Raw genomic sequence first — 18,982 nt, 5'->3', positions numbered from 1 at the left:
AAACCACCGATTCCACTATTGTTGCTCACGCTAATGTTGTTCACGACACACCACACATGGCCCGACATTCAATGTGCCAATTTGTCAATACATTTTGCTGAGATGTCAGCGCACCATTCTGTCCTCGCCTAAAGAGTGATAAAAAAAACACATTGATTGATGTCCAAATTCGGCGGCTGCCGAGATGAAGATTACGGACAGTGTGTTGCGAAGTTTTAGGGTTGCTAGGACATTCCGGGAGAATTCGCAGAAAGTCAACTGTGTGGACTACAGCTCGAACGGCGAGAGTGCAATATCTAGTAGCGACGACGACTCCATTGTTTTATATGACTGTCAGGAGGGAAAGTGAGCACAATTAATCTTGTTTCATCAACTGCAGTTTGCATGCCATAATCTATAAGTGCACAAAACAGGCTAGAAGACAAATGTTCTCTGTGTGGGGCCTGTTGTTTGGGAACATCCCCGAGCTCTAGTCCCACATCGAGGTTGATTGTTCAAGTGGGCAAAAATTGGTGTCCATCAAGGCATGGTTAATAATACTTTACAGTATAAATAAAAATAGTTGGCATAGAATGAAGATTATTTAATTTGAAGAAAACCGAAATACCATGCATTACATCACCACATCATGTACAACTTTGGCATTATACGTTACTGTGAATGAGAGAGAATCAAACGAAGCTTTTCTGTACTGTGTTGTCCTCACCCCACTTCAGACCCATACGGACCCTGTACAGTAAGAAGTACGGAGTAGACCTTATCCGGTATACACACGGGGATGCCAACACAGTGGTCTACAGCTCCAACAAACTAGATGGTAAGAATTTCTGGAAGTGGAACAGCTCTAAGGCTGCGTTTACACAGGCAGCCCAATTCTGATCTTTTTTCCACTAATTGGTCTTTTGACCAATCACATCAGATATTTTTACAGCAGATATTTTTCTGATCTGATTGGTCAAAATACCAACGAGTGAAATAAAGATCAGAATTGGCCTGCCTGTGTAAACACAGCCTAATAAACAAAGAGGTCAAGCCAACATACAGTATGTTTGTGTGTGCAGTGTTTTCCCTATATCTTATAAAGTGGGGCGCAAAGGTGCTAAAAACAACATGATGGGCTGCTTCCACAAAATTGTTGAATCAAACACGTGTGTGTCAGTTTTACGAAAGTATGACCTCACTCATGTCCTCGTCTCTGTGACTCATCCAGATACCATCCGATACCTGTCTCTCACTGACAACAAGTACATCCGCTACTTCCCTGGGCACACTGATAGGTGAGACAACACTTTTGAGGGATTCATATACAGTTAATGGTTGTTTGGACACTAACATTGATTACACACTGTGTGGATGTTGTCAGGGTTGTTGCTCTCTCCATGTCACCGGTGGATGACACGTTCATCTCGGGTTCATTGGATATGACCATACGACTCTGGGACCTGCGCTCTCCAAACTGTCAGGTGAGTAAGAGCAGCCTTTAGAAGCCACAATTCTTTGACTGTGCCCTTTCGATGAGCTTGGGAAAAGACACATACCATCAATGTATTTTATATAATGTAACAGGTTTTGAACTGTGTGTTTGTTTGTCTTAGGGTCTTACTAATCCTTTGGGGAAGCCTGTTTGCTCCTTTGATCCCGAGGGCCTGATATTCGCTGCTGGGGTCGACTCTGAGGCGATTAAACTGTACGACCTCCGCTCCTTTGACAAGGTAACATTGAAAATGTGTTTGAAATGTATTAGTGTTTGTAATATAATATGTGATATCGTATTTGTTGATTATGTATGTGTGTGTGTGTGTGGTTTACCGTTAGAAAATGTGTATGATGATCGACATCAGTGTGAGTTCCTGTGGTGAGGTCAATTTGTTGTTTACTTGTGTTTAGGGCCCCTTCGCCTCCTTTGAGACTCAGTTTAGCCGCGTCTGTGAGTGGACTGGACTGAAATTCAGCAGGGACGGGAAGCAGATTCTCATCTCTACCAACGGGGGTGCTATTCGCGTCCTAGACGCCTTCAATGGATCCGTGCTGCACACTTTCTCAGTGAGAGAACCGTTACCACACTGCACTGATAGACCTGAAGTGAATATTCTTCACACACATATCTACGAGTATGCACATCACAGGAGGTTGGTAGCACCTTAATTGGGGAGAACGGGCATGTGGTAATGGCTGGAGCGGAATAGGTGGAATGGTATCAAATACATGATTTCCAGGTGTTTGATGCCATTCCATTTGCTCCGTTCTGGCCAATATTATGAGCCGTTCTCCCCTCAGCAGCCTGCTGTGATGTGCATAGCTTACTGCATGTACTGTGTCTAGTAAATATAGTTATTTATTATCTGACTGGCTGAATCAAACGTGTCTCCCCTGTGTGTTCTGTAGGGCTACAACAACAGTAAAGGCATTTCATTGGAGGCCTGCTTCACCCCAGACTCAGACTTTGTTATGATTGGTGAGCCCGACACCTCCCAAGTTCCAACATTAGAAGTTAGCAAACTAGGCTGTCTTACCCAGCCCTCCCTGATCCACCGAAGTCTAATGTCAGAACAACTCAACACAATTTCAGCTCTGAAGCGCTCAAGCCAATTCCAGAGTCACCCAAATCAATTAGCCATTTGACCCTATTAACTGATATTATTACTCTGCCAATCAGTCCATATGTTTGTCAAACTTTTCTCCCCCAATCCATCATCCATAACCACCTAACCCTCATGTTGTCCTTTATGCCCCAGGTTCAGAGGATGGGAGGGTCCATGTGTGGAGTACAGAGAGTGGGATGAAGATAGCGGTTCTGGACGGGAAGCATTCAGGACCAATCAACACACTGCAGTTTAACCCTAAATACATGACATTTGCCAGCGCCTGCTCCAATATGGTGAGATACATACACACACACACACTTTCATCAGCCTAAACACACCCACACAACCATGCTTAGACACACATACATTGTCTCTAATTTGCCCCTGCCAAAATCTACCCCGCTCTCTCTGTCTCTCTCTTTGCAGGCGTTCTGGCTTCCCTGTGTAGGAGACTGATAAAGGGGTGGGGCCACAGAGACAAACTGTCATCATCATTACCCAGGATGCCTTTCTCCTTTCATGTTGCTCTGAGTATGCAGAGACACTATGGACTCTTAACGGCTCCAAATGAAATTGTAGGCATATTAAGGCATTGGTGAAAGGGATTCCACTGTCGATTATCCATGAGGAGAACTGTCACTCTATAAACTGATTTATTTGCCAAATGGGGAAGGTTACATGAGGGGATCACTAGAGCTGTGGGAGACAGTAGTTATTGTCCACTGTGACAGGTGCTTGTTGAAAAGTTTTTATAAGAGTAGAGAATACCTGTGGTGTACTACTGACAAACACTTGTTTTTATATATTTATGAGCAAAGTGCCACAATGTGTTAATTAGTAGACAATTATGACCTTTTAACTTTTTAATACATTGACAACTCCAATCAAGTATGCATTTTAACTGCGGATACATGTTTTATTTTATTGGGAATTCAATTATTTTGTACTGTTTATTCAGAAAGTATTAAAATGTTTTAACATCTACGTTTTATGTACTTAAACTGGTGTTTTTCAATGGTGAAAACGAACTGTGTGTCTGTGGTAGAAAGTGCATAGAACCTTGGACTGTGTACTCACAGCTTACTGAATTATGGATGATACCGTCACAGGTAACCTCACAGGTACACACTCGTCTTTCTCTCACCACCTGTGTCTAGAGTCAGCTTGCAGACACCCGGCCCGCCACAAGGGGACAAGGAAATCCCGGCTGGCCAAACCCTCCCCTAACCCGGATAACGCTGGGCCAATTGTGCACCACCTCATGGGTCTCCCAGTCATGTGACACAGCCTGGGATTGAACCCAGGTCTCTAGTGACGCCTCAAGCACTGCGATGCAGTGCCTTAGACTGCTGCGCCACTCAGGAGGCCCCCTTGATACTGAATGTTATCAGCTCTTCAACCAAAACATAATATTAGATAAAGGGTACCTGAGCTTACAAATAACCAAAAAAATGGATACCTATTTTATTTATTTAATTAACAAAGTTATGCAACACCCAATTCCCCTGTGTGAAAAAGTAACTGCCCCCTTACACTCAATAACTGGTTGTGTCACCTTTAGCTGCAACCAGATGCTTCCTGTAGTTGTTTATCAGTCTCTCACATCACTGTAGAGGAACTTTGGCCCACTGTTGCATGCAGAACTACTTTAACTCAGTGACATTTGTGGGTTTTCAAGCATGAACTGCTAGTTCCAAGTCATCCAGGTCCTGAGGCAGCAAAGTTTCCCCAAACCATCACACTACCACCACCATGCTTGATCGTTGGTATGAGGTTCTTACTGTGGAATGCTGTGTTTGGTTTTCGCTAGACATAATGGGACCCATCTAGTCCAAAAAGTTGACTCAAATTTGCCAAAAAGCACCTGGAAGCACCTGGATGATCATCAAGACTCTTGGAAGAATGTTCTATGGACAGATGAGTCAAAAGTATAACTTTTTGGACATCATGGGGCCCATTATGCCTGGCGAAAACCAAAGACTGCATTCCACAGTAAGCACCTTATACCAACGGTCAAGCATGGTGGTGGTAGTGTGATGATTTGGGGATACTTTGGTGCCTCAGGAGTCAGGATCTGGACGACTTGCGGTCAAGCATGGAAAGAACCATGAATTCTGCTCTGTATCAGAGAATTCTACAGGAGAATGTAAGGCCATCTGCCTGTGAGCTGAAGCTGAAGAGCAGCTGGGTAATGCAGCAAGACAATGATCCAAAACACACAATCAAGTCTACATGAAAATGGCTAAAAAGCAACAAATGTGAAGTTTTGGAATGGCTTAGTCAAAGTCCAGACCTAATCCCAATTGAGATGTTGTGGCAGGACTTGAAACGAGCAGTTCATGCTTGAAAACCGACAAATGTCACTGAGTTAAAGCAGTTCTGCATGGAAGAGTGGCCCAAAATTCCTCCACAGCTATGTGAGAGACTGATCAACAACTATTGGAAGCGTTTGTGTAACAGTTTTGCTTCCATCCCTCTCCTCGCCCCAACCTGGGCTTGAACCAGGGACTCTCTGCACACAGCGACAACAGTCACCCTCGAAGCACCGTTACCCGTCGCTCCACAAAAGCTGCGGCCCTTGCAGAGCAAGGGAGACAACTATTTCAAGGTCTCACAGCGAGTGACGTCGCCGATTGAAACGCTACTAGCGCGCACCGCTAACTAAACTCAGCAAAAAAGAAACGTCCCTTTTTCAGGACCCTGTTTTTCAAAGATAATTAGTAAAAATCTAAATAACTTCACAGATCTTCATTGTAAAGGGTTTAAACACTGTTTCCCATGCTTGTTCAATGAACCATAAACAATGAATGAACATGCACCTGTAGAACGGTCGTTAAGACACTAACAGCTTACAGATGGCAATTAAGGTCACAGTTATGAAAACTTAGGACACTAAAGAGGCCTTTCTACTGACTGAAAAACACCAAAAGAAAGATGCCCAGGGTCCCTGCTCATCTGCGTGAACGTGCCTTAGGCATGCTGCAAGGAGGCATGAGGACTGCAGATGTGGCCAGGGCAATAAATTGCAATGTCCGTACTGCGAGACGCCTAACACAGCACTACAGGGAGACAGGACGGACAGCTGATCGTCCTCGCAATGGCAGACCACGTGTAACAACACCTGCACAGGATCGGTAAATCCGAACATCACACCTGCGGGACAGGTACAGGATAGCAACAACAACTGCCCCGAGTTACACCAGGAACGCACAATCCCTCCATCAGTGCTCAGACTGTCCGCAATTGGCTGAGAGAGGCTGGACTGAGGGCTTGTAGGCCTGTTGTAAGGCAGGTCCTCACCAGACATCACCGGCAACAACGTCGCCTATGGGCACAAACCCACCATCACTGGACCAGACGGGACTGGCAAAAAGTGCTCTTCACTGACGAGTCGTGGTTTTGTCTCACCAGGGGAGATGGCGTTTATCGTTGAAGGAATGAGCGTTACACAGAGGCCTGTACTCTGTAGCGGGATCGATTTGGACGTGGAGGGTCCGTCATGGTCTGGGGCGGTGTGTCACAGCATCATCGGACTGAGTTTGTTGTCATTGTAGGCAATCTCAATGCTGTGCGTTACAGGGAAGACTTCTTCCTCCCTCATGTGGTACCCTTCCTGCAGGCTCATCCTGACATGACAATGCCACCAGCCATACTGCTCGTTCTGTGCGTAATTTCCTGCAAGACAGGAATGTCAGTGTTCTGCCATGGCCAGCGAAGAGCCCGGATCTCAATCCCATTGATCACGTCTGGGACCTGTTGGATCAGAGGGTGAGGGCTTAGGGCCATTCCCCCCAGAAATGTCTGGGAACTTGCAGGTGCCTTGGTGGAAGAGTGGGGTAACATCTCACAGCAAGAACTGGCAAATCTGGTGCAGTCCATGAGGAGGAGATGCACTGCAGTACATAATGCAGCTGGTGGCCACACCAGATACTGACTGTTACCCACCCCCCTTTGTTCAGGGACACATTATTCAATTTCTGTTAGTCACATGTCTGTGGAACTTGTTCAGTTTATGTCTCAGTTGTTGAATCTTATTCTGTTCATACAAATATTTACACATGTTAAGTTTGCTGAAAATAAACGCAGTTGACAGTGAGTGGATGTTTCTTTTTTTGCTGAGTTTAGCTAGCCATTTCACACCGGTTACATTTGGTTGGAGTCATTGCAGCTAAAGATGGCACAACCAGTTATTGAGTGTAAGGGGGCAATTACTTTTTCACACAGAGGCATTGGGTGTTGCATAACTTTGTTTATGAAATAAATAAATAAAGTATGTAATTGTGTTATTTGTTCACTCAGGTTCCCTTTATCTAATATTAGGTTTTGGTTGAAGATCTGATAACATTCAGTATCAAAAATAGAGAAAATCAGAAAGGGGGCAAATACTTTTTCAGAGCACTCTATATAGTCTACCTATAGCATACTTTCCCATTTATTGTTTGGTTAACAATTAGGCTGGGATATGGAAATAGGGTTTACATCTAAATGTATCTCGAGTTTTATCAGTCAAGAGGATCAGTGCTTATCTTTCCCATATTAAACTGGGTCTAAATACATTACAATCCGTTGTCGAAATTTGGGGGTCAGCTTCACGCGGGGGGTCGCATTTCTGTGACCAGCTGGCTTGAATTGGAGATCTTTGTTGCGTCCTCATGTTGAACCGATCCGGTTCACGATGTGAACGAGTGATAATATGTCATTGCTGATGACACAGGCAGGAACAGACATCCATCGTTGGAGAGATCCCACTCCCGCCAAGCGCTTCAAAGTGCTTGTCATTGATACGCGAAGAATTTTAGATCAGTGATTAAGGTGGCATATCCACTGACAGCCGCGTTATTACTCATCTACCACAGTTCTGCAGGTCGGGTTTCACGCGTCAGGGATCCCCCAAGTCAACATTGGGGCGTGTATGTCACTGTCGCGGAAGTTGGTTTAGGCTCTAGAAGGCTACCTTGGAGGAGAGGATTTTAAAGCAGAAAATCTTACTGCCAAAGGATGTCGCCCCAGACAGGAATCCATGGTAAATGTCCACTTGGGTAGGCCTAGACGCACGTTTAAATGACATTACAAAAACATTTACTCTTTCAACTATTTCAATTAGTTTTTCTAACGGATGATAGCTAGTGTTATATTGTATAGAGGGGAAAAGTGATTATTGGCAATTACCAGTGCTCTCTCTGCGCTGCGCTATTGTGCGTAAAAGTTAATAGTGCGTAAAAGTTCTCCACTCGTGTACCACTCTGTTCTGAGTTGTGACTGTTGCTAAATAATGATGGACATTCTGCCACACAACACTGTAATTAGCATTAATTTGATGTGATTTAATGTGATGGTAATTAATTCGTCCTGTAGGGGAATGTTATGCCATCTCGTGAGTCGTGGTATTCAGCTGGTGAGTGACACCTCTGGGTGCAGTTTGTGTTAATGCGCGCCTAGAGCTTCTGGACTTCATTATCATCTTCATTGTAGTCTGCATAATACCGCCCTTATAGGCATTTAGTCCCAGAACCATTAATATGTCTCAGCTATGGTGGTTAATAATGTGAAACATTATTATGACACATTCCTGAATGTATTGAACAATGGGGATATTTCAAACCCTATAATTGTATTAGATGTATTTATGGGAACGTGTGTATAGTTTAAGGCTATGTGCATATGTTTCAGCATATGTTTCAGCATGTGAGCATGTGAGTAACTGGAGCTTGGGGGCGGAAGCATACTTCTCTCTCACCTGTCTCCACCTGATATGAGACTGCTGCTGTATTTGGTAACCATGGTGAGAGGGGGGGGGTAAAGTAAATCCCTTTAATGAGAGGGAAACTCCCACTTAGTGTAATAACCCAAATTATGGGCTCAGTCCATTTCAAAGAGGCTGACTTCCCCAACCAGCATTGACTGTCTCTCTCTCTCTCTCCCTCTATACTTCTCCCTTTCTCTTTCTCTCTGCCTCCCTATACCTCGCTCTCTCTCTTTATTTTTTATTGTAGCATGGGATGAGCAGAAGGAGTTGCTGGCCAGGGCGAGGGGAGGGACCATCAGAATAGCAAAGATTGTCATCAGAGATGGTAATCATGTGTGTTGAATCTAGACTGAGTAAAGACCACCTGTTTGTGTACAATTTGCCTGACCTTAACCTGATCCACTGGGGACTGGCATCCATTTAAATATGAGGAGTATGATCGGAGTGTTTCTCTGTCCGTCTTCCAGAAGAGCTGGTGCTAGGTACATACAGAGGACGGGCACAGAGCTGAGACAATGACTATGACCACTTCCTCCTTCCTCTGCTGGTGTCTCAGGAGCCGTGCTACATCCTCTACCGCCTCGACTCCCAGAATGCACAGGGCTATGAGTGGATCTTCATCGCTTGGTCACCTGATCAATCACCAGAATGTAATACCAAGACCACACATTAATTTTAGTATTGATGTTCATGAACAGTAAAATCATGCATACTTGACCATGACCTTTTGATAACATTATGCAGGCTTGCAATACTACACAAATCACCAGAAAACATTGACATGTTGTTTGTTAAATTGACAAGCACTGGATAAAGTTGACAAGCACTCATGCATATAGTTTATACACAATTTCTGTCAAACATGCAAATGCAATGCTCTATCCAGTGTTCAGTGTTATTTTCTCATCTGCAGGTAAGGGACAAGATGGTCTACGCTGCCACCCGAGCCACACCAAAGAAGGAGTTTGGTGGAGGTCACATCAAGGAATAAATGTTTGGCACAGTTGAGGTCTGTGGTATGGAATCGTTAAATGAAAAACACTTTGAATTTACTTTGGTTTAACTGACTTGTGGGTTAACCCTATCAATCCCAGGCCTTTGGAATGGCCTCCCTCCTCCCTACCTTTACTTACTGCATATTGGAACATTTGACTCACTCCACAGCATACAAGTACTCTGTTCAGGAGATACAGGGCCAGGGGTTAAGATGTTTACCAGACCACACCCACTCCAGAGTCCAGACAGTAGAGCAAAGCTCCACGTCCCATATGGGTAGACACTTGATGAGGGGTGAAATGAGGGCTTGACCTCATTTGGTCTGAAGATTATCATGTGCAGGCAGTCAGTGGATGATGTTGCCCAGTAGAAGTTGCATCACTGTGTGATTAAAAGCTTATGGCAACAGCTCATGCAACCCTGTAGAATGTGGGCCTCAGGGACCTAGTTGACCTCGCTACTAAAGAGCAGTCAGACTACCGTACCGAGGTTGAGTTAGATAGGTGAGAAGGGAGCCCTCTATTTGAAAATGAAGACCTCTGTAAATATTTTTTATACCTTTGTATGATGTGTAGTACATGTAGTCAGCCGTTTGTGTTTGTCTCTGTAATATGCCATCCAGGACAAGGTTGTATGGGTAAGCTATGGTTCTTCTCTCAGTCTTTTCACCTGTGTATTTTGTATCTGTGTGAGTATGTGTGTGGGTCTGAGCATCAGATTCAGGCGTCTGCATGCTAACTGTTTCAGGTGTATGTGTGCAAGTATGTATGCAATGTTTGCATGTGTGTGAGAGAGAAGGCGGGGAAAAAGAGAGAAAGAGCTAGAAACAAGATGGCTGTCCATTATATGCCCACAGGATGAGCATAGAAGGCTAAGTGACACTCCCAGATAATGAGCAAAGGTTTGTTCCTCCCTTTCATCTATAATTCGGTACTAAAGACTTTTGAAGAGAGGCTTGCTCCCAATATTCCCTCTAAACTACACCACAGGCGCGCAGTAGCCCCAAGATAGCTGCGCAGCTCCCCCAGGACTGCCGCGCAGAAGAAATACTGGATCAGTGTCACGACTTCCTCCGAAGCTGCCTCCTCTCCTGGTTCGGGCAGGCTTCGGCGTTCGTCGTCACCGGCCTTCTAGCCACTGCCGCTCCTCATCTCATCATTCCATTTGTTTTGTCTTGTTTATTACACACACCTGGTTCATATCCCCTCTTCAGTACCTGTATAAGTGTTCTCTCTGCCCCCTTGTCCTTGTGGGTGATTGTTTATTTTGAAGAGAGTGTAGCTCGGTTGAGCTCCGTGTATTTTTTATTGCCGGGGTATATTTTCCCCATGTACCTGTTTGGTTCCAGTGCGCCTGTTTTGCGCACTGGACTGTTTGATGCATTTCTACGTAACTCTGTATTCCGGAATAAACTCTGTATTCTGTGATTTACCCTCCTGCACCTCTCCTTCAAATCACCCATCACAATCAGCCCATAGAGAGAAGCACTAGATTGAATTTCACTCTACTTTCTAGAGTTTTCCCTGTTAGTTAACACAATCAACGTTTCCCTTTACTGTGGAAATTGTGATCGAATCAACGCAATATTAGCCACTTTCAATGCAACATACCGAAACAAAATGAACTATGCAAGAGAGTTTGTTGCAGGCAGAACGCATCGGAGTAGGATTCTATCGCATTGACACGACTCAGCCGTCTACACAGACCGGTGCGGCATAACCAATCAGAGCTGCAGTAGGCCTATTTGCAAATAGACCATTGCCATACATGGATCTGTACTGTTTACTTGTATCTGGACTGTCTTTACAGCTTTGGTTGTGAGTAGGTGTTCTTGTTTTGAGATCAAAGCAAGAGATGCATGTAGCCACGTGTGCACATTTTGTTTATATCCTTTGCTAGTTAGTGACTTATTAGCCCAGTTATATATCATTTGTAGTCAGCAATATGGGAGGGATTGCTTCCTACAAGAGCACAAAACATGTACATTTCTAGACATCTTTGAAAAGCTAGTCATGTAAATAACTTTTTTATGTTTTAAGGGGGTATTTTGAGACAGGCTTGAATAGCAAAGTAGCCAATAGGCAGAGGGTAGCATAATTTGTCTGATTCTCTGTAATAATTGTATGGGAATAATAATGCATTTTTTGAAGTGGTTTCTTGCATCAAACAACACAACACCAGTTTCAGTCACCTCCTTGTATGAAGGACAATTGGATAAACAGGTTAATATCAAGCCCTGCATGTTTTTTTCAAAAGTCTCATGGAATGTAGGCCTTCATTGAACACCACACATTGGCTGCTACTGTAGGCTGAATGACAGAACAGCTATTTCCATGTTAAAATGTTATGGGATGCATTTTCTCCATTGTTTTTGATGGTAGTCCACTCTTGTAGGCCTACATTATGATCAAATAGCCACAGTAGCCTACTTGGCCACTGTTAAAACTGTAACTTAAAGCGGGTACAGCCTCAGTGTTCACAGTAAATGCGCAATGAAAGTTGAACAGAATTTTCACAACGTTCAAGTTTGCTCTCAGCAGACCTGAAGTTTGCTCAGTGCCGAGAACATTTTGAGGGAACATTGCTTGCTCCTCATCTTTAAGCTTCAAGACACATTTTATAAGTATGTTTTCATCTGCATCTCTTTTTAGTGATTTGTGTAGTGGATAACCACTTTTTCTTGTGCTGTCCCTTGTTCTTTGTAGTTTATGTCTGAATAAATCAATTATTGATGTGTGTTATATGGTTATATGTTGCCCCCTACAGGTGACAATGGAGTTTGGTTTGGACAAAAGGCACCAGACTCTTACCGGCCTGGCGTTCCCTCTACAGGAGGAGGCCAAACGCTCTCTGCAGCAACTCAAGCAGAAACGTTTCAACTACATACAGCTGGTGAGCTGGCATCACATAACAAACATACAAAACAAAGCTTTTCCCTTCGCTTGTGGACTTCAGTGCACAACACAACAATTTTCTGTGACCAGCTGCTAAAACGTATCCAAGCCAAACCTTCATAACCACTAACCGCTACACAGCCTACATCATTATCACCATATTAACGTTATAGTCAACCAACTAGAACAAGCGCGTAAGTAAACCCACAAACCATTTTTTTGAAAGTTGAAGCCCATTTACTGCATTTCTATATAATTAAACAACTTTAAAATGCCATTAGGAGAACAGCAAAAACAAGCAAAAATGAGCCCAGCCATTATCACCTTGGCTGCTGTAGGTTCATTCACCTCAGTTGATCTACAAACACATAGCCTATTAGCTTGACAATTGTATTGTTATACCCCTGAAAGGGGGGAAATATGAGAAATGGTTCACACTGACACGTAGCATCAGTGACTGTTCAGTCAGTTGTAATGATGAAATGCATAAAATCGTCAACTCTTTACATAGATATCTCTTTTCTCAAATTACATAGTGTTCACATTTTTATTCCTAGGCATTACTAATTAAGCTCCACACAAACATGTTACAGGAGGGGGTCGCAGTTCCGGAGCGACCCACTAGGTGTCATCCTCCGACAACCTTAGGCACCTCCTCACTCACAGTCGGGACTAATCATCATCCTATTGGTGTCACCTGTGTCTATCGGTTCAGCTGTTTATTTATGCCCTCATTTCCCTGTGTTCCCTTGCTCAGTTTCCTCTGCGAGTTTCTCTATGTCCAGCAGTACTACTCAGTGTCTGATCGGAGATCTATGTGCAGGTACTTGAGAAGTGTTCTCCCTGTTTCGTTATTTGTTTCAGTCTTAGGTAGTATTTCGTATTTTGGCTGTAAGCCGGTTTTTGGAGACTTATTTGCTCTGCCTTTCTTTTATCGTGATAAGTCCGTTATTTTGTATTTTGGCTTCGGGACCACCAGTAAAGATCCTTGTTTCACCATCTCTGCCTACTGCCTACTGTATATCCTGCACCGCACCTGGGTCACACATCACCCCAACCCTTACAGAACACTGAGCCAATATGGACCCAGCGGAGGCAGCACAGTATCGGAGCGCATTGGCAACACAGGGAGCTATGCTGAACCAACATGACCACAGCCTGCAGCAGATCACCGAGAATCTCCGCCAGCTGACGATCGCCATGCAGAGCCGTGTGGACACCCTACCAGCCCCGGCAGCCGGCGGAGCGGAAGTCTCCAGTCTCGCCTGCGACATCGCGGGAACCCCGCCTACCACCTCCGGAGAGGTATGACGGACGTCCAGAGGGCTGCAGGGAATTCCTCACCCAGTGTTCCCTGGTATTCAGCCTACAACCCTCCTCCTTCCCGACGGAGCAGGGCCGGGTGGCCTACATTATCACTCTGTTGACGGGTCGGGCCCTTTCCTGGGCTACCGCGGAGTGGGAGAGCCAAACTCTGGCATGCTCCTACCAATTCCTACCAAAAACTCCTACCAATTCACCCGGGAGCTATGCAAGGTGTTTGACACTTCTCGGGTGGTGTCAGGGCACGAGGCCGGGAGGCGGCTCACGGCCTGTCGGCAGGGTGACCGTTCGGTGGCGGACTACTCTGTGGAGTTCCGGACCCGGGCTCGAGAGGCTGGATGGGAGGAGGCCGCCCTGGTTGTCCTTTACGCCCAAGGGCTATCAGAGGGGATGAAGGATGAACTCTCCTTCAGGGATCTGCCTGAGTGACTGGACGGCCTCGTCGAACTCTCGGTGCGGGTAGACAATCGGCGTCGTGAGAGGGCGCATGAGAGAGGGATGACGCAAGGCGTGCCTCCGCGTCCCCCTATCAACCCGGAGGCTTTCCGCCGATTCAGGGAGGAGACGCTTCAGGAGGAGGCTATGCAGCTGGGGGCAGCGCACTTGTCCAGGATGGAGAGGCAGAGGCGTCTGCTCCAGGGACGTTGCCTGTACTGCGACCAGGCAGGTCACCACTGCGACTCAGAGAGAAGCCGAGAAACGTGAGGGCTCGCTAGTATCGGGAGGGCTGCTAGCGAGCCGGAACCGAAACCCCAACCCCAGAGACTCCCAGACTTTTCTCCCCGTCAGGGTTCAGTGGGCCCGCGCTGCGCGTCGGGCGCATGCACTGGTGGATTCTGGGGCCACGGGACACCTGATGGACGCGGGGCTGGCCCAAGGGTGGAGCGTTCCGTTACTCTCCCTCTCCGAGCCGGTTCCGGTCATGGGCCTGGACGGCCGGTCGTTGGGGTTGGGCTTCATCACCCGGCGCACTGTCCCCGTGCATGTCCAGGTGGTGGGGGGGGGCTATGGGAGGATATCCAGTTTTTCATTGTGGACTCTCCGGAGTGTCCCCTCATCCTCGGGCACCACTGGCTGGTCGCCCACAAATAGACTGGTCCACGGGGCGGCTCATCCTGGAGGGAGGCTCCGCCCCCGTCCTGTTCCGGTCTCCACTGACCACTCATCAGCCCACCGGGAGGACGGCGGCTACAAACTCCGTCACCTGCCCAGACCTGGCAGGCATTCCTCGGGAGTATTGGGATCTGGGGGAGGTGTTTAGTAAGAGGCGTGCCAAGGGCCTACCTCCTCACTGGCCTTACGACTGCGCTATTGATCTCCTGCCGGGCACCATGCCCACACGAGGGCGATTGTTTTCCTTGTCCCGGCTGGAGACGCTGGCCATGAGGGAGTATATCGACGAGGCACTCGTCGAGGGCCACATCCGTCCATATACCTCACCCGCGGGCGCGTGCTTCTTCTTCGTGGGGAAAAAGGACGGTGGGCAGCGGCCATGCATTGATTACCGGGCGCACAACGACATCACGGTTAAGAACCGCTACCCACTCCCCCTGATGACGACGGCATTCGAGTCGTTGCAGGGAGCCCGGGTCTTCACCAAGCTGGACTTACGTAATGCCTACAACCTGGTGAGGATTCGGGAGGGTGACGAGTGGAAGACGGCTTTTAACACACCCAGTGGGCATTACGAGTACCAAGTCATGCCGTTCGGTCTAGCCAACGCGCCTGCGGTGTTCCAGGCGTTGGTCAATAACGTGCTCCGGGACCTCCTCGACTACAGCGTCTTCGTGTATTTGGATGACATCCTAATATTTTCAAAAGACATGAGTGAACACCAGCAGCACGTTCGGCAGGTCCTCCAACACCTTCTCCGTCACCAGCTCTACGTCAAGGCGGAGAAGTGTGTGTTCCACACAGAGACAGTCTCCTTCCTGGGGTTCATCGTCACACAGGGGGACCTACGGATGAACCCAGCCAAGGTTAGCGCGGTACTGGATTGGCTCCAGCCCTCATCCCTCAAGCAACCACAACGGTTTTTAGGGTTTGCAAAGTGATTTATTCGCAATTTTAGCTCCCTAGCCGCTCCCCTGACAGTCCTCTCAAGACGAGCGTACGCTCCATCGCCTGGACCCCGGAAGCGGGGAACGCATTTGATGCGCTTAAGCGGCAGTTTACATCGGCCCCGGTCCTCGGGCATCCTGATCCGTTCCTGCCGTTCATTGTGGAGGTGGATGCATCAGACGTTGCGGTGGGAGCAATCCTGTCCCAGCGGTTCCTTACGGACGGTAAGACTCACCCCTGTGCGTTTTTCTCCCGTCGGCTGTCCCCGGCGGAGCGGAATTACGACGTGGGGAACCGTGAGCTGCTAGCGGTCAAGCTCGCCCTGGGGGAGTGGAGGCATTGGCTAGAGGGGGCCGACCATCCATTCGTCGTATGGACTGATCACAAGAACTTAGCCTACATTCAGGGGGCCAAAAGGCTCAACTCGCGCCAGGCCAGGTGGGCGTTGTTCTTCCCCATTTTCTGGTTCACCATCTCATACCGTCTGGGGTCAAAGAACACCAAGCCTGACGCGCTCTCCCTGCAGTTCGACGCCATGGACCTGGTGGAGAGGGACAACCCCATTGTCCCCAACGCCCTGATTGCTGCCCCAGTTTCGTGGGGAATTGATAGGCTGGTCAGAGCAGCGCTACGGCGGGAGCCCAATCCGGGCGGAGGTCCATCGGGGAGGATGTACGTACCCAAGGCTGCTCGCTCGTGACTGCTTCAGTGGGCGCACGCATCCGACCTCACCAGCCATCCAGGGGGCGCCAGGATGTTGGAGTTCCTCACGTCAGCCCGCGGCAGGGCTGCTCCGACCCCTGCCTATCCCCAAGCGCCCCTGGTCCCACATCTAGCTGGGTTTCATTTCCGCCCTACCCCCCTCTGATGGATACACAGTATTCCTGGTCGTTGTGGACCGGTTCTTGAAGTCTGCCCACTTCATTCCCCTTCCCCAACTCCCGTCAGCCCGGGAGATGGCTAAGTTGGTGGTGCAGCACGTTTTACGGGTCCATAGCATTCCCCAAGATGTGCGTCGGATCGGGGCCTTCAGTTCGCCTCCAGGTTCTGGAAGGCGTTCGCCACCTGCCCTGGCGCCTCCGTCAGCTTGTCTTCCGGCTTCCCTCCCCAGTCGAAGATGGAGTGCGTCAACCAGGATCTGGAGGGGTTGCTGAGGTGCTACGCCTCCAGCAACCCAGCTACGTGGAGTCAGCGACTGGCGTGGGCGGAGTACGCCCACAACACCCTTCTCTGCTCGTCCACCGGCCTGTCCCCCTTCCAGTGCCAATACGGGTACAAACCCCCCCTATACCCCAAGCAAGAGGAGGAGGCGGCGGTCCCGTCGGTCCAGGGCCCACATCAGTCACTATCGCCGCACCTGGAGGCAGGTACGGGCGGCGCTTAAGCGGGCCTCGGTCAGGTCTCAACATCAGGCCAACCGCAGGCGTCGCCCGGCCCCGGTCTTTCGCCCAGCCCCGGTCTTTCGCCCAGGACAGAGGGTGTGGCTCTCCACGCGGGATCTTCCCCTCCGCTTGGAGTCCAGGAAGCTGTCCCCCCGGTTCGTCGGGCCATTCAGAGTGGTCCGGCGAGTCAACCCAGTGGCCTACCGCCTGCAACTTCCCCCCACCATGCGGATGCATCCCACATTCCATGTGTCCCTCCTCAAGCCCATCGCCACCTGTCCCCTGGCTCCCCCTCCTCGTCCTGTTCCCCCGCTGCGCCTCGTCGGAGGGCAGCCGGCTTTTACTATGGACCGGATCCTGGACTGCCAGCGGGTGGGGAGGGGTCTCCAATTTCTGGTGGACTGGGAGGGTTATGGGCCGGAGGAGCGGTCCTGGGTGCCCAGGAGGGTCATTCTGGACCCAGGGCTGATAACAACATTCCGTCACCTCCACTCGGAGGCGCCGAGATGAACGGCTGGGGCTGGCTGACAGCCTCAAGCAAACACACACTGTCAGCAGCGTCTCTAGTTGCCTATTTGAGCCGACTCCGAGCTGGGGTAGTTTGTTTCAGCAACAGGAGGCTCTAGGTCAGTATCACACACACCAAACATCACATAACTGAAAGGTTATAGGATCTCTCGTCATCCTTCTCTCTTTCTGTCTCTCTCTGTGTCCATCTACTCCATGCCAGGGTACAGCTGTAGCATTAAAGAGCGGATGTTGTACTCCAGCTGTAAGAACCAGCTACTGGATGAGGTGGAGAGAGACTGCTGTCTAGCGATCGCCAAAAAGGTTCAACAATTACACACTCTCCACCTTACCCATCTTTATTTTACATTACAATATCACAGTTAAAAGGGAGTGTGCATGTATACTGATCTTGTTTTTCAACAGTGTTCTCTCTTTCTCCCTCTTCCATTAGTTGTGTTTCTCTCTCCTTCTGTGCGTGTGTGTGTTTGCGTGTGTGTGGGTGTGTGTGTGTATTTGTGTGTGTGTGTGTGCACGTGGGCCAGGAGGGAAGAGGGGCAACAAGCGCCTCATCAAGGGGGCTGGAGAGTACAGAGAAGAGAACTAGAGCGTGACAGGAACAGAAACACACACAAACCTCCATGTATAACCAAGACTCTTTTTACCCAACCTTTTCTTCCCTTGTGGACCTTATAGTGCCATGGTGGCGGGAAGATGTTTTGGGGTGGGGGTGCTGAAATGTCTCCCCGCTCTGCTGATGAGTATTTTGCTCTGCTAACACAGGAGTAATAAAGGCCTTGTGCACTAAATAGGATTTATCAGGCTCAGCACCTTTCTTCCCACGGCTATGGATAGTGCTTGTTTTAAGATAAACAAAGTCTCAATACCTATTTTTTACAACTTGTATGTTCCCTTTTTCCACTCGCTCCATTGTTTCACCATCTGTGACCTGTTCCCCATACTAAAATAGACACACCTTCTTATTGCCTATCCACAAAAGGCCAGTCAGATGAAGGTTCAATCAAAAACAGGTTGTAGTATTTCAGGATGCTCATTATTTTACATTATCTTACAATAAAATATGTTTTGTGTATATTTAATTTTGTCTTCTGTTTTTACTAAAATGTTTGGTATAAGGGATCCAACAAGCGATGATCAAGTGTAACATACAATAGTGCGTGCTGCATGTGTGTTTGTACATACCGCAGTGATAATCTGAATGAGGTCAAATGATGTCTGAGAAGTATTTGTTGGAAAGGCCTCTTCCTGGAAAATAACTCAAGTAGCCTAGTCTACCTGATAGGATTGCATATCTCAGCTTGTTTGTCCTGTAAAAAAGATAGCAGCCTACATCTTAAAGATGTGAAATTGGAGACGTATTTGTTTCTAAACACATTTAAACCACTTATAGGCTTACAAACAGTATTCACAAAGTTAAAGAAGCAGTAGCCTATAGAACAGGGTTCCCCAACTGGCGGCCCACAGACC

The 18,982-nt window shown here is 47.8% G+C and overlaps 1 protein-coding gene and 1 pseudogene across 4 annotated transcripts; both read left to right on the top strand.

The window, feature by feature from the left end:
- Positions 1-47: 47 nt before the first annotated feature.
- LOC311138741 (WD repeat-containing protein 82-like) lies at positions 48-3,605 on the top strand. 3 transcript variants are annotated; one of them, XR_014614065.1, is made up of 9 exons: positions 48-345; positions 717-817; positions 1,211-1,277; positions 1,364-1,463; positions 1,596-1,712; positions 1,888-2,129; positions 2,386-2,455; positions 2,736-2,878; positions 3,012-3,568. XR_014614065.1 is itself a non-coding variant. In XM_084173547.1 (9 exons), exons 1-9 carry the CDS (start codon positions 185-187, stop codon positions 3,039-3,041), a joined length of 984 nt encoding a protein of 327 aa, XP_084029673.1. In that variant the 5' UTR covers positions 48-184; the 3' UTR covers positions 3,042-3,568. The 3 variants fall into 3 exon arrangements, 2 of the variants coding, with proteins under 2 accessions (XP_084029673.1, XP_084029674.1); XM_084173547.1 differs by having other exon boundaries at positions 1,888-2,082; XM_084173548.1 differs by having other exon boundaries at positions 50-345; positions 1,888-2,043; positions 3,012-3,605.
- Positions 3,606-3,675: 70 nt separating this feature from the next.
- Positions 3,676-18,101, top strand: LOC311138854 (twinfilin-2-like; annotated as a pseudogene). The gene is made up of 8 exons: positions 3,676-3,706; positions 8,579-8,656; positions 8,799-8,977; positions 9,245-9,340; positions 12,094-12,219; positions 16,867-16,972; positions 17,652-17,818; positions 18,036-18,101. The product of its transcript is annotated as a twinfilin-2-like (transcript).
- The last annotated feature ends 881 nt before the right edge of the window (positions 18,102-18,982 follow it).

This window comes from Coregonus lavaretus (assembly GCF_964263955.1).
Source record: "Coregonus lavaretus genome assembly, chromosome: 12".
NCBI lineage: Eukaryota > Metazoa > Chordata > Actinopteri > Salmoniformes > Salmonidae > Coregonus > Coregonus lavaretus.
Note: the sequence above shows the minus strand (reverse complement) of the source record. Positions and strands in the feature narration are given on the sequence as shown.